We start from the raw sequence: 15,024 nt of genomic DNA on the forward strand, positions 1-15,024 counted from the left end.
GATTTTAAAAATCAGTATCTACAGGGTGCCTGTAGCTCAGTGGGTTAAGGCCCTGCCTTCAACTCAGGTCATGGTCTCAGGGTCCTGGGATCCAGCCCCACATGGGGCTCTCTGCTCAGCAGGGAGCCTGCTTCCCCTACTCTCTCTGCTTATTTGTGATGTTTCTCTCTGTCAAATAAATAAATAAAATCTTAAAAATAAAAAATCAGTTTCTATATAAGTCTTCAGCAGCCAGTCTTTGGGGGGCCAGAGAACTGAGCAGAGCCATTTGTCTAAATTTGACTCTCTCATTGTTAGGAGAGGTCCTGTAAGTCATGTATTTGATGACTCTGGAGCCCATAATCAGGGTTAAATCTTTTCAAAGGTAGTGAAACAAGAGCAGTCTGGTCCTGCTGAGGTATGGCATTTAAATCTCTGTGTCTGAGAGTCCCAGGTCCCCTAATGCTGAATGACCTATCTTCAGTGAGTCCTTACTGTTGTGATTGCTGTTTAACTTCTTTCTTTAGTCATGCTTTCTTTTTGATACCTCTGCCCTGTGATAACAGCCCCTTATGGGACTCTACCACCAAGTAGAATTGGGGAGAGGAAAAGGTGTTCCATTCTTCACACCCACATCAATTCCATTCTGGCAGGGTGTCTATGCTTAGTCTTGAGAATAGTTGGTGACCAGGAGAAGGTCTTGGGGTGGGTAGCTGTCCACATGCTCAGAATTCAGTGGCTTGGCCAAGGACAGGAGCCCATAATCAGGAGGGTTGATTATGGACAGGAGGACTCAGGACAGGAGAACTCAGTGCAGTGGCCATATTGGGATTTTAACCCAACTCTTGCCAGGTTGCCATGGTCTTAAAAGCCATAAACTCTCTGGACCTCAATTTACCCATCTGTAAGATGGGGGGGGTTCCTATCCCACAGAATAATTTGGATAAAGTCAATAAGAAAACCTATCTAAAGCAGGTTCTCAACAAATATTATTTATTTTTCTCCTCTCTAAACCCATCTCCTTTTCCTCAATCTAAATAGCTAAATCAAAACTTTATTCAGCTTTTCATTCTCCATTTGGAGATAAGGCATCACCAGCAACACTGAGGAATGGAACACATAAACCTATACTTAGACTAGGGTGTAAATAAGTGTCTGACAATTAGTGAAGAATTGTTGAGTGTTTGCTGTGTGTAAGACCTTGGACAAGAAACACTGAGGTGAAGGACTCAAGGTTTTCCCCTGAGGGGTTGACAGGCTAACTGAAGACCAGTGGAAAACTTCTTTTAAAACATGTAAATAAAAGCAGTACAGGCTAATCATACCAGTTTCAATCCCATCAGTTCTATATGGAACTTCCTGTTTCCCTCAACCCTTGCTAGCCCTGAATATTATATATATTTTTAGTCTCTGCCAAGTCCAGAGGCAAAATATATGGATTTGTAATTTGGAATTCCTTTTTGTTGATTGCTGATACAAATCCCTTGTTGACATTTTTCTTATTGCTTTACATAAATAATATCAACTTATCCCCACATATAATGCAGTCGTTTTCTCTGGTTTGGCATTTATTTCTTAGTTTTGTTCTTGATGGCTTTTATGTATAAAAGTTTTATATTTTCATGTAATTACATATTCCTTTATATTTTAAAAATATTATTCCTTACCTCAAGATCAGGCTTTTTTTCCCTGACTTTTTAAAAAATATCTAAACCTTTATCTGGATTTATTTGATTGGGTGGCATGAGAAAAGAACTAACTTTATTTTCTCTTCCAAGTGTGGCCAGTTGTCCCCAAACCATTGAACGAATTCTTCCTATACCCACTAATTTAATACATAACCTTTATAACATGCTAAATCCTTGTATATGTCTACTTGGGTCTGTTTCTGTAGCCTTTCATACATGAATGTGTTTTTGCCAGATTAATTCGTTTCTGCTCATCTTGAGCAAGCAAGTAAGTAAGGTTGCTAATCTTACAACTTCTGTTGTTTTAAGGCAGTTCAGGACATTGAAAAAGAATGGGCCAAACTCACACAGGCACAGAGGCAGAAATTACAGGCTTTCCAGAAAGAAGACAACCAAACCAAGGTAAATCAGATATTGCACCAAGAGAAATCCCTTGGAGGGGAGTTAAAGAAACATATTAGAATTGAGCTGGTTTTAAATTTATAAACCCATCAACCACAAAAAATGGTTTAAGATTAAGAAATGAGAATATCACCATTATTTTTTCTGATTATATTATTTAAAGATTCTGAAAAATACAGACAATAGATTGTGGTGAACCCTTTGCCCAGTTAATATAGACCCACAGCATTTTTTTTTTAAATAACCACAGAGTATTCTGTTTTATAGTTAACCAATTTCTTATTATTGGAAATCTGGTGGTTTCCAGATTTGCTGCTATAAATCACTTTGGCAGCAAGCACCACGAGGCCCAGGACTGTGTCTAATTTATATCCTGTATGTTCCCAACACCTGGAACTGTTCCTAGCTGAAGGTCCCTGAACACTGCAGCCAGCATCCTCTGTCTTGGAGTACGTGTTCTATTATTTCTTAGAATATATTTCTAGAAGAATGGTTTTAAAGCTTCCATAAAGACTGTACCAACTCGTACTCTCCTGTGTCCCCAAGCAATGATAGAAGCCTGACGAACAAGGCATAAGTTAACAGAAGAAATGGACTCTGTTTCATCATGTTGTCTTCTTTATCCTTTAGACTTCGCTAGTTCACTCACTGATTTTAAACAAAATGCAAACAAAATTTAGAGGACTCATTTGTACCTAAATTGATATAGAAAGTATTTCTTCAAAAGCTCAGATATTTTGAGAATTGTACCGATGGCAGGATAAGAAAAGGAAAAAGTATCTACTGCCATGATTCAATATTTTCCTTCCTTGGTATTCTGCCTCAGCTTGTTATGAAAATTTTGGAGTTCAATTTCAATTATAGTGTTTATTTTGATGGACAGAATATTTGGATATAATCGGTTACATCAGCTGCTTTGGATACAATTACAGATTCTAGGTACATTTCTGCTTCCTAAACTTATTAATTTAATGAATTTAGTAAGAATATTATTTTTACCATGTGCTATACTCCCCCCAAATTTGTATTTGTATTTTTGACACAAAACAAATTTTATTTTACCATACTATTTGTAGTAGTTATCGTTAAAAAACTGTACTTTGAATGCATGAAATAGATGGGAAAAAAAAAAAAAAGAACTGAACCATGATTCAAATTAACTGATATTCTCTTGAAGGATCTCAGGATACTGACATAAAAACTGGCATTATTTAAGTGTTTATGAAGTTCTTCTGCTAGTAGATAATAGCACGTTAACAACTATCGCTTTACTTTATGTCCATGTGCAAGAAAACCTGGAGTAGAAATTGAGGGAAATTAGGGGCACCTGGGTGGCTCAGTGGGTTAAGTATCTGCCTTCAGCTCAGATCCTGATGCCAGGGTCCTGGGATAGAGCCCCACATCAGGCTCCCTGACCCAGTGGGAGGTCTGCTTTCCCTTTGCCCCTCCTCCACTCACACTCAAACTCTCTCTCTCTCAAATAAATAAAATCTTTAAAAAAAAAGAAGAAGAAGAAGAAGAAAATGAGTGAAATTAACTTAAAGGAGGAATGTGTTGATCTATATCATAGGCGAACTACAGCCCGTGGACCACTATTTTCGTAAATAAATTTTTTTAATTTTTTGTTTTTAATTAATTAATTAACTAATTAATTAATTTGACAGAGAGAGAGAGAGATCACAAGTAGGCAGAGAAGCAGTCAGAGAGAGGGAGAAACAGGCTCTCCGCTGAGCAGAGAGCCCAATGCGGGGCTGGATCCCAGGACCCTGAGATCAGGACCTGAGCCAAAGGCAGAGGCTTAACCCACTGAGCCACCCAGGCACCCCATGAAGTTTTATTGGCATGTGGCCATCATTTACATACTCTCTAAGACAGCTTCTTGTGATAGGATGATTGAGGTGGGTAGTTGCAGTAGAGACCATATGCCCAGAAACTGAAAATATTTACTATGTGGCTGTTTACAGAAAAGTTTGCCAATCCTCAATCTAAATGAAAATATATGAACATGTCCTTCGCCGTTATGCATGTTAAACTATCTTTTTTGGGTGTAAGCTTCTTTAAAAAACTAATTTTCTTAAAAAAAAAAAAAAAAAAAAACGAATCCTTGCAGATTTCTTTTAGTTTGCATATGGTCAGTAACATCACTACACGCACTTGTTGAATGACAAATGCCCACAAGTATTTTGAACGAGTTACTGATTCATCACTAACTTTCTAGAGAAATGGAGCTTAATTTTTAAACAGTTTCATCTCCTTGAGAGCACATTACAAAAGGTTTTTTAAAGTGTTACCATGCAATGAGATAAAGATCTGTACCATATAATAAATAAGAAACTATTGTAGCAAGAGCTTAAAATTGCTCGGTATGCTGTGGCAACATTACTCTGCCCCTACCCCACCCCTGCACACATGGTGTGACTCAGGACCTGTTGTTTCTGCCCTTTCCATTGACCTAAAGGGGGGGCCAGGCACCTTGACATGTGTCTTAAATTGAAGGCAAGGACCACAGCACAGTAAGCTGGTATGACGATGATGTGTGGCTGGAAGGGACAGGAGCCTGAACACCTCTCCCGCCTTGTAGTGACAGTCAACTGTCCCTCACTGCTCATATCTGTTCACATTTCACTTCATCAGAGAGTGCTTCATCTAGTCCTTGAAAGAACTTGCCTTCCTTCAAGAAAGGATCTGGAAAGTGCCAGGTTGTCACTAAGGGTTCTCTCTGATCACATTCAGTCTTCTCTGATCGTGTGAGAACTCCCTTTTCTTCACACCCATCCCACACAGCATCAGGCAGGACCATGGTGGAAACCTGGAAGAATAAGATAGAGGTTCGAAAACTGATACCAGCTTATTAAAAAGCAGTGGGTAAAGGGCGCCTGGGTGGCTCCGTCATTAATCTGCCTTTGCTCAGGTCATGATCCCAGAGTTCTGGGATCGAGCCCCACATCTCGGGCTCCCTGCTCAGTGGAAAGCCTGCTTCTCTCTCTCCCACTCCCCCTGCTTGTGTTCCCTCTCTCCCTCTCTGTCAAATAAATAAAATAAATCTTAAAAAAAAAAAAGCAATGGTTAATAATAATAATGCTTTTTTTTTTTTTTTTAATAATAATGCTTTCTTACAAAAGTGAAAAGTCCCGGATACCTATTGTCAGGGCAAGATGTCTAGACCGCAGGTGTGAACTGCAACTGTCCTCTGTTCTTAAGCCAAGGCAGAAGCAGAGGGAAGGGGGCAACTGGGTGGCTCAGTTGGTTAAGCATCTGACCCTTGATTTCCGTTGAGAGATTGAGCCCTGTATCTGTCTCTGTGCTGGGTGTGGAGCCTGCTTAAGATTCTTTCTCTCCCTTTATCTCTGCCCCTCCCCACATTCTCTCTCTCTTTGAAAAACAAACAAACAAACAAAAGGTAGAGGGAAAAGCTAACCCTTAAGAGTTACATAAAGGTGTTCCCTTAACACTATTGGGCTGTCTATAACTCTACTTTGAAAGCAGGCTCACTCTCTGATTTTATTGCCATTTGCAAAATCTGTTCCTCTGACAATTCACACCATCATCATATAAAGCTGACTGTAAAAACTAACTACTTTCTTTCTACATAGACCTCACCTTAGTTTTTTTTTTTTAATGGCTTTTTAAAAAAAAGATTTATTTATTGATTTATTTATTTATTTATTTATTTTATAGCGATTACAAGTAGTCAGAGAGGCAGGCAGAGAGAGAGAGAGAGGAAGGGAAGCAGGCTCCCTGCTGAGCAGAGAGCCCGATATGGGGCTCGATCCGAGGACCCTGGGATCATGACCCGAGCCAAAGGCATAGGCTTTAAACCACTGAGCCACCCAGGCGCCCCAAAAATGGCATTTTTTTACAGGAGGCTTGACATCCCCTGTGGGGATTGAACCCAGACCCTGAGATCAAGAGTTGCATGCTCTCCTGACAGAGTCAGCCAGGCTCCCTAAAAGCATTTTATTTATTTATTTATTTATTTATTTATTTATTTGAGAGAGAGAGAGAGAGCACGCACCAGCAGTGGGAAGGAGCAGAAGGAGGCACACGGCACTAATCAGAGAGCCTGATGTGGGGTTTGATTCCAGGACCCTGAGATCATGACCTGAGCTGAAACCAAGAGTTGGCGCTTAACAGACTGAGCCCCGCAGGTGCCCCCAAACAGCATTTTAAATGTATACTTTTCGTTTATTTTGCTGTCGTAATTTGCTGAGGTAGAACCCTCTCTACTCGTTCATTTGATTCCCCCATTCTTCTCCGTTTGTCATTCAGTCACCAAATATTTTCGTCCCCACTATGTACCAAGCACAGTAGCAGGAGGAGAGACACAATGGTGAATGAGGCAGAAATGGTTGGACCTTGGCAGGACACACCATGGACTTCCCCAGCCTTATTGTCAGGGAGCACAAGGGGCATTGTCTTCATTCGTAACATCCAGAAGAAAAAGGCGCTTTCACTGTGGCTCAATTTTGTGCATTGTACTAGGATGGCAGTAGCTTCTGACAGAAGGTGATCACCTTTTTCAAGCAGTCTTTTGCTTTTTTTGGCTCACCTTCACCACCGGAGCAGTTTCTGGAGCTGTCCCGAGAGGTCCGGCACTACGGGTACTGGCGGCTGGATCCGTGTACCTGTGACTACCCACAGCCAGGCTGTGGGGCCGTCCTCTCTGTTGGCAAGGACGAGATCAGCTGCTGCATAACCCTGCCTGATAACCAGACCCAGGAAGTCATTTTCCAGATGAACAGAGTGAAGCGCTGGCAGGTCACTTTCCTTGTAAGTATCTTGGCACTTAAAAGTGATTTAAAGTCTCTACTTTGGTTTAAAAATCCTCTTGTCTTTGGATGACAAAGTTGGCAGTAGGGACGTGGTTCTGCCATTTGCATCACCACATTGAGTGGACCAGCATCTAAGCCACATGAAGCATCACCTGACGGTCAAAGCCGTCTATCATCTGGTTCAAATGTCCCATCTATAGCAATAGAGACACCCACCTTCCCACTTTGCCGTGACAGGCTTCTCTACTGCTTGAAGGCTGGCTATAGTACGAGAGCATAGAGAAACAATGGCTGCTGTTAGTGGAATTCCTAACACAGACTCAGGACTGACCAGATCTCTACCCTTGCAAATGAGAAACTGACCAGTAGAGCTCTTCTTAAGGATCCCCTTCAATCATACCTACACTGCCATCTCCTCCCAGAGAAAACCCTCTGATCAGATGTACTGGAGTGCCTCCTTTGGGTCAGATGCTGTTCTGAGTGCTGCCACATCTATTATTTAATTAAATTCTTGCAATAACTCAGTGAGCTAAGTGGGATTATCCCCTTTACACGGGAAACTGAGGTTAACTAGGAGAGGACAAACTGTAATCCCCAGTTGCTAAGTCTGCGGAATCCATGGGGATTTTTTAGCTGGGACAATACTAGGCCTATTTGTGGCATTTGGTGTTGTCAACCATTTCTTGCTTCTCAGAATTCCCTCTCCTTCCTCCCCTGCTTTTGTGAGCTGCCTCTTCCTCTGAACATTTCTGAAGCCCTCATTACCCCAGGGTTCCATTTCCGTCTTTCTACTTTGTATTCTCTGAAATCAATTGCCTACGTCCCTATGGAAAGGTCCAATATTTCCTAATGACTTCTAGGCATCGACACCAGGTGTCACACAGACATCCTTGCCCTCTCCTGCCCATCCTAGGGCTCTTCCCCCTCTGTGTTCCCCATTTTGGCAAATAGGACTTCAACCACCTGCTAAACGCCGAACCGGCAATCTTGACGTGATCAGCCTATGATTTTAGTCTTTTAAATTTATGGGAACTTGTTTTATGGCCCCAGATCTGGTCTCTCTTGGTAAATGTTCCATGTGTACTTGAAAAGAATGTGTATCCTGCCACAGTTGGATGGAATATTCTAGAAGTATTAAGTCAAGCAGTTGACAGTGTTCAGATCTCCTGTATCCTTGTATATTTGTATATTTTCTTGTATATTTCTTGTATATTTTCTATTTGCTGCTGAGAGAAGAGGAATGTTAAAACCTTCAGACCTAATTGTGGGTTTGTCTATTTCTTTGAGGTTTATCAGCTTTCCCCCTCTTTTCCTGCCTTCTTTTGATTATTTCATGATTTGATTATTTTATGATTATGAAAAAAACTTTATTTACACCATTTTTTAGCTCTACCTTTTCATTTATTGTTATATTAGACTTGTAGACTTGTATAATGTATAATTGTATATATTATTCTTGTATACTTAAACTTATTACATTCCACTTTTAATTATTATACTACATCACAAAACGCATAACAACATTGTATTTCTATTTTCCTTTTTGTGATAATTATTGCCATACTTCCACAAATATAAGCCTCATGCTGCGTTATAACTATTTTTGCTTTTAAACAGTCGATTCTTTTGGGGTATCTGGGTAGTTCGGTGGGTAAGCCTCTGCCTTCAGCTCAGGTCATGATCTCAGGGTTCTGGGATCAAGCCCCGCATCGGGCTCTCTGCTCAGCAGAAAGCCTGCCTCCCCCTCTCTCTGCCTGCTTCTCTGCTTACTTGTGATCTCTGTCTGTCAAATAAATAAATAAAAATCTTTAAATAAATAAATAAAGGCAATAGGGAAAAGTTCTTTAAAAAAATAAACAGTTGATTCTTTTTAAGCTTTGAATTTGGATGTAACTGTATGTTGGCATACGGTTTTAAGGAATGGTACAGAGATCCTGTGTATTCTTCACCCACTTTTCTCAAATTGTTAGTTACACCTTGCAGTACAAATAGACACCAGAATATTGGCATTGATACAAGCAAGAGTCCTAGCATTTTCATCATCCCAAGAACCCCTCAGGTTGGCCTTTTATGGCTTTACCTGCTTTCTCTCACCACACCTCTCTTTAGACCCAAGGAACCACTCATCTGTTATTTTTATAATTGTGTCACTTCAGGAGTGCTACGTAAAACTTTGGGTGATGGATATATCCATTACTTTGAGTATGTTGATGTTTCATGAATGTATGTATATGTCCAGTCTCATCAGGTTGTGTACATTAAATATGTGCAGGTTATTTTTTACATCAATTATACCCCAATAAAACTTAAAAAAAAAAAAAAAGGAGACATTCTTAAAACAAGGGTATGTACTGATCAGCTGATGAAACTATTGTGACCAGAGGTTTGCAGGAACCTAAAACTTTATTTCCCCTGGAGCAATGACTCGGTGTTCAGTAATGCAGTGAATAATAAGAACTGACTGCATTTAGGAGACAAATATATATATATATATATAAAGAGGAATTGATTACCATAAAAATGGTCTCTAATGATTACCATAAAAATGGTCTCTAAATGAAATCATATGTAGTTTTTTTTTTTTTTTTTTTACTCAGCATCATTCTTTAGTAATTCATTCAGGTTGTTGTATATATCAGTAGTTTGGTTCTTTTTATTGCTGAGCAGTATTCCATGGTATGGAATGGACAAGATTTATTTCACCAATCAGCCAATGAAAGATACCTGGTTGTTTCCTGTTTTTAGCTATAATGAATGAAATTCATACATCTGTTTTGGACACAAACCTCCATTTCTGTGGCATAAATGCTAGGGGGTACAATTGCTGGGTTATATGCAAGTTGCATCCTTAGTTTTTTAAGAAACTGCCAAACGGTTTTCAAGAGTGGCTGTGCTAATTTCCATTTCCACCAGTGATGGATGCATGACTGATGGAGTTTCTCTGCAGCCTCAACAGCATTTGGTATTGTCACTGTTTTTTAGTTTAGTCATTTGCCTAAGTGTGGAATGGTATTTCATTGTGATTTTAATTTGCATTCCCCTCCTAGCTAATCATGCCAACCATCTTTTCATGTGCCCATTTGTCATCTGCATATCTTCTTTTGTGAGATGTTTTCTTCCATATCTTTTGCCTATTTTCTAATTGATTGTTGAGTTTGGGTTGTTTTTTTTTTTAAAGATTTTATTTATTTATTTGACAGATAGAGATCACAATAAGGTAGAGAGGCAGGCAGAGAGAGAGAGAGAGAGAAAGAGGAGGAAGCAGGCTCCCTGCTAAGCAGAGAGCCCAATGCATGGCTCCATCCCAGGACTCTGGGATCATGACCTGAGCTGAAAGCAGAGGCTTTAACCCACTGAGCCACCCAAGCGCCCCATGTTGGAGGTTTTTTTGTTTATTTGCTTTTTGTTTTTCATTTTTCACTATTGTTTTGAGAGCACATCATATATTCTAGTTACTAGTCTTTGGTTGTATATGTAGTTTGCAAGTATTTTCTCTTAACTCTGTAGTTTTTTATCCTCTCAACAAGGTCTTATGCAGAGGAAAAGTTAATTTCGATGAATTTCAATTCATTAGTTTTTTCTTTTATAGATTGTGGCTTTTAGTGTTGAGTTGGAGAACTCTTTGCCAAACTCTGGATACTGAAGATTTTTTTCTTAGAGTTTTTTCCTAAAGGTTTTACAGTTATAGGTCATACATTTAAGTCCATGGCTCATTCTGAGTTCGTTTTCATCTAGGGTGTGAAACTCAGAATGACATTCCCTTTTTTTGCCTGTGGAAGTCCACTAGCTCGGAACCATTTGTTGCAAAGCCTGTCCTTTAACTGACTTGGTTTTGCACCTTTGTCAGATATCAGCTGGGCACATTTGTGTGGATTTATTTCTGGATTCTCTAGTCTGTTCCATGATGCATGTGTCTATCCCTCCCCCAGTACTACATACACAGTCATTCCCTTCCTTTGGAACAGCTTTATCAAGATATAATTCACATAGCATGCAATTCACTTATATAATGTGAATTCAGGGGCATTTAATTCATTCAGAGTTTTACATCCAACACCACAATCAATTTTAGAATACTTTCATCACCTCAGAAAGAAGTCCCATATCCCTTAGCTTACGCCTGTAAGCTACCTATCAGCCCTAAGAAGCCACTAATCTGCTTGTCTTTATAGATGCACCCGTTCTGAGCATTTCATGATTAATGGAATCATATGTGATCTTTGTGACTGGCTTCCTTTACTTGGTATAATGTTTCTAAGGTCCACTCTTATCATAGCATGTACCAACACCTTACCTTCTTCGTGGTCATATAATATTATGTTGTATGGATACACTAAATTTTGTTTATTCAGTAATGTTTCTCTCTTTTGGTTGTTATAAGTTATGCTGCTATGAATGTTTGTGTACAAGTTTCTGTGTGGATATAGGTTTTCATTTCTCTCGAGTATATGATTGGGAGTGGAATTGCTGGGACTATGTTGGTAATTCCACGTTTCACTTTGTAAGAAACTTCTAGACTATTTTCCAAACAGTCTGCTCCATGTTATATACCCCCTGGCGGTGTATGAGGGCTCTCCCCACACTTGCAAAGGTCGTTATTCAGCCGAAGGTCTGAAGAGAGCTCTCTAGAGCTCTTAGTCTGTGTAAAGCCCTTGTCTGTGATCCTCTGCTCCATCGATTCTAAACTCAATTTCTTCAAACTTTCATCCCTTTCTCCTCAACTCAGCAAGACCTCTGGGCTCTGTTTGGGGTCCCCTTCCCTCCACTGCCTCCTGGACACTCCAAGCAGTAAGCTAGATGGCTATGGGGCTCACCTCATTTGTTTTCCTTCTCCCCGGGTTAATAGTCCTGGATTCTATGTGGTTCAGTATCTGAAAACAGCTATTTTTCAGTTCATTTTCACCCTGATGCAGTCAGATGAATACTTCTAATACATAAATCTAATCATGTTGTTATCCAGCTTTTAAAATCAGTGAATGCATGCCTGTTGCCCTCAAAATGAAGTTCAGACTTCTTAACTTAGCTTATCAAACCTCGAACAGCTAGGGCTCTTTGGTGGCCAGCAATAGAAAGCAACACTTCTGGCTCTAGTGAAAAAAGGGGATTTATCAGAGAGGCATGGAATAACCCAGTGACTCAAAGGAAGGCAGAGGCAGAGGCTTAGGAAAGTCAAGAACAAAATGAGCTCAGTGTTTCTAGGAAAGAAGGAATTCTTTATCAGGACATGCTCTTTGGATCTCTCCACTCTGGAATCAAAGAAGGCGCATAGAAGGCATTTGTCCAATTAGCCTGAACTTGGGTCATGTGCCCCGGCCTCCAGGAGGGCAGTGTTCCCTGACAGCCCTACCTACATGGGCATAGGGAAAGAGAGACGTTTTCCCAAGGGCACAGGAGACTCCATTACTAAGAGAAAGAGGGATAGATGCTGTATAGCAAAAGTCAAATCTGCTTCCTCCAGAGTCCTCAGGATCTGGCCCCACACTGCCTCTCTGAGGTGAGCCTCTTCTCTCACCACCCTACCTGCCTTGCAGCCTGTGCTTCCGCCATACTCGGTCTCTTGTCACGTGTCCAGTGTGCCAGGTCCCTTCGTGCCTCAGTGCACTTGCACTTGTTATTTCTTCTACCAGAACCACTTCCCACCGCGCCTGCACCCACCTCCTCCTCCAAAAAACACCACAACATCAAACATGGAAAATTTCTACTTCTGCTGCTCAGATATCACCGCCTCCCTCCAGGAAGCCTGCCTTGACCCCTCTGAGTCTGGATCAGGTGTCAATCCTACCTCCTTCCGTAGACCTGGGTTTGCTTCCCTTATACTATTTATCATACCAAACTGTGTGGCTTACTTTCACAGCCCCTCATAGACTGACAGCTTCCTGGCAATAGTGACGGTATCACTTGCTTTGGTATTTGCCCAACAGTTAATAGCTGCTTCCATTTCTATCAGATATCAAATAATCTCTTTTCTCTGTAGGGAACTCTGCTGGATACAGATGGACCCCAGCGAACTCTCAACCAGAACTTGGAGCTCCGATTTCAGTTTAGTGAAGAAAATCACTGGCCCTGGTTTGTTATTTACACTAAGCAGGTGAGTTCTCAGGGCAGCATATGAGAACCAGCGCTGAAATGCTCTCTTGCTTGCTGGGGTGAACAAAGCATATTACTCTTACCCAACTGAGCAGGGTCTTAGAATATGCTATACATCCTCCTTTTTGGCCTGTAACACTGTTGGGTTGTTGATTTTTGGTTTGGGTATTTTTTGTTTGTTTGTTTTGTGGGGTTTTTTTGGTTTATTTTTTGTTTGATTTCATTTTACTCATCACCACAGTCTTCAGGTCAATTAGAAATAGATGTAGTTACTAAATAACAGGAGACACAACTAATAGTGGCTTAGACAAAGTGTTGGTGAACTTCCTCTCAAAGGACCAGATGGTAAATAGTTTAGTTTTGGGGTCCATCTGGTCTCTGCTACAACTACTGAACTCTGTTATAGCACAAAAGTAGCCACAGACAATGTGTGAACAAATGGGTATAGCTATTTGCCAATAAAAATGTATAAAAACAAGTGAGGGGCTGAATTTATTGACCTCTGACTTAGACAATACAGATTTTCATCTCACTTAACAAGAATACTAGAGATGATTGATACCCCTTTTATCTGGAAGGCAAAAGCCCAATAGGCCTCCCATTATGTCTCACTGACCAGAAGTAAGTCACATGACCACCCCTAGCTGCAAGGGAATCTGGGAATCAAGTATCTAACAAAAAAGAACAGAATTCATGATCACCCTAGAGTAAGTGTGAGCTGGGCCCTTTGTCTCAGACAAAATCCAGGTTCTGTGAGGAGAGGAGAGACTGTTGGACAACAAACTATGCAGGTTTTCCATGACTTTATAACTGAAGTTGGAATAAATTTTTTTTAAAAAACTTAATTTTCTGAACACCAAATTCAGCTGAAAAATATTATGAACTAACTCAAGCTATTTCAAATTGGAATCAAAACTACAAACATTCTAAAAGGAAACCAAAATACCAAAGTAATCTTTAAGTCAACATTTCATTCAACTTAAGTCGTTGGTGATCGCACTAGTTCCATGGAGCATTTTGGTTTCAGGTAGCGAAAGCTCCCCAAGACTCTCTGCTTTTAGTATAGTTGCAATCAAAAGATGATAGATACCAAGGTCCTCTGAAAAAACATGAAGTGCTAAACCAAATTCTAGGTTAAAGAAACAGGCCATCAGGTTCACCTTGGATATGAAACATCCTTAGGGAAATGGTAGGATGGTTTGCAGTCACTTGGAGAGATGCAGCTAGATCTTGGCAATGAAATTGCCTTCCCTTGCCCAGAATGCTAAATGCAGTAGTTAAATTTTATTATGGTCTTTTAATCTAGTCTGTACCAAATGAGTTTAAGCCGCTACAGAGAGGGCAATAAACATTCTTTTAAAGGATTCCTAGTAAGGTCTTATTTCCTTTGGAGTGTGGGTTTATTGATACACACCCAAGAGCTACTTCTGCAAAAGGCAGAAATGTGGCTTGTGTGCCTTGGCAAATACAAATGAGGGCTGGGATCCTAATATTTTCTAGACCCTTTAAACAATAGCTCACTGCATCTATATTGAATAAATCTTACCTGGTTTATAGCCAAGTCTTAACCTACATATCTGTGCACATTGTATGGAATATGGAATCAGTCCTCATCTTTTATTAAAAAGTATTATTAAACACCCTTCCATGCTCTATCAACTCAGTGTATGTTGTTTAACTCTTTCGTACCCTGGTTTTATGTAGGTTATAAATATGCACAGATAAACAGGGTTAGTTTTTAGCTAAACTAGGAAATCAAAATTTGTTTTTGTACATAAATACCAACTCTTTTACTCTTTTCCTTATTGGTAATAGTGCCTTCCTTCTCTTCTACCTCCTTTTCTCCCTTTAAATAAATTAAATTCTGGTCAAGCTCCACAGTCCTGCAAGACTTTGAGATGCTACCCATATGTAGCCATTCTCCCTCTAATTCTCCTTTCTATGTCCTGTCTCCCAAGAGTCTCTACTTTGGCTACCATCCCAACCTGGGTTTTCTCTCTTTCCTTCCTCCTCCTCTCCATCACCACCCTCCCTTTAGTGCCAGTGACCATCTTTGGACATAAATTTATACTAAGGGCCTGCCACCTCAAGCTTTA

At 40.2% G+C, this 15,024-nt stretch overlaps 1 protein-coding gene across 7 annotated transcripts in view; it reads left to right on the forward strand.

Moving 5' to 3' along the window:
• Window positions 1–15,024, forward strand: part of SNX31 (sorting nexin 31) — a 64,092-nt gene that overhangs the window by 34,046 nt on the left and 15,022 nt on the right. For 3 of the 7 annotated variants that reach the window (XM_082722748.1, XM_082722750.1, XM_082722749.1), the window contains exons 9-11: window positions 1,977–2,069; window positions 6,636–6,839; window positions 12,816–12,929. In XM_082722748.1, the coding sequence (XP_082578874.1) occupies window positions 1,977–2,069; window positions 6,636–6,839; window positions 12,816–12,929 (411 nt within the window). The remainder of the gene's footprint in view (window positions 1–1,976; window positions 2,070–6,635; window positions 6,840–12,815; window positions 12,930–15,024) is intronic. The other 4 variants (XM_082722752.1, XM_082722753.1, XM_082722751.1 and 1 more) reach the window with 3 other exon arrangements.

Source organism: Mustela nivalis (genome assembly GCF_964662115.1).
Source record: "Mustela nivalis genome assembly, chromosome: 2".
In the NCBI taxonomy this organism is placed as follows: Eukaryota; Metazoa; Chordata; class Mammalia; order Carnivora; family Mustelidae; genus Mustela; species Mustela nivalis.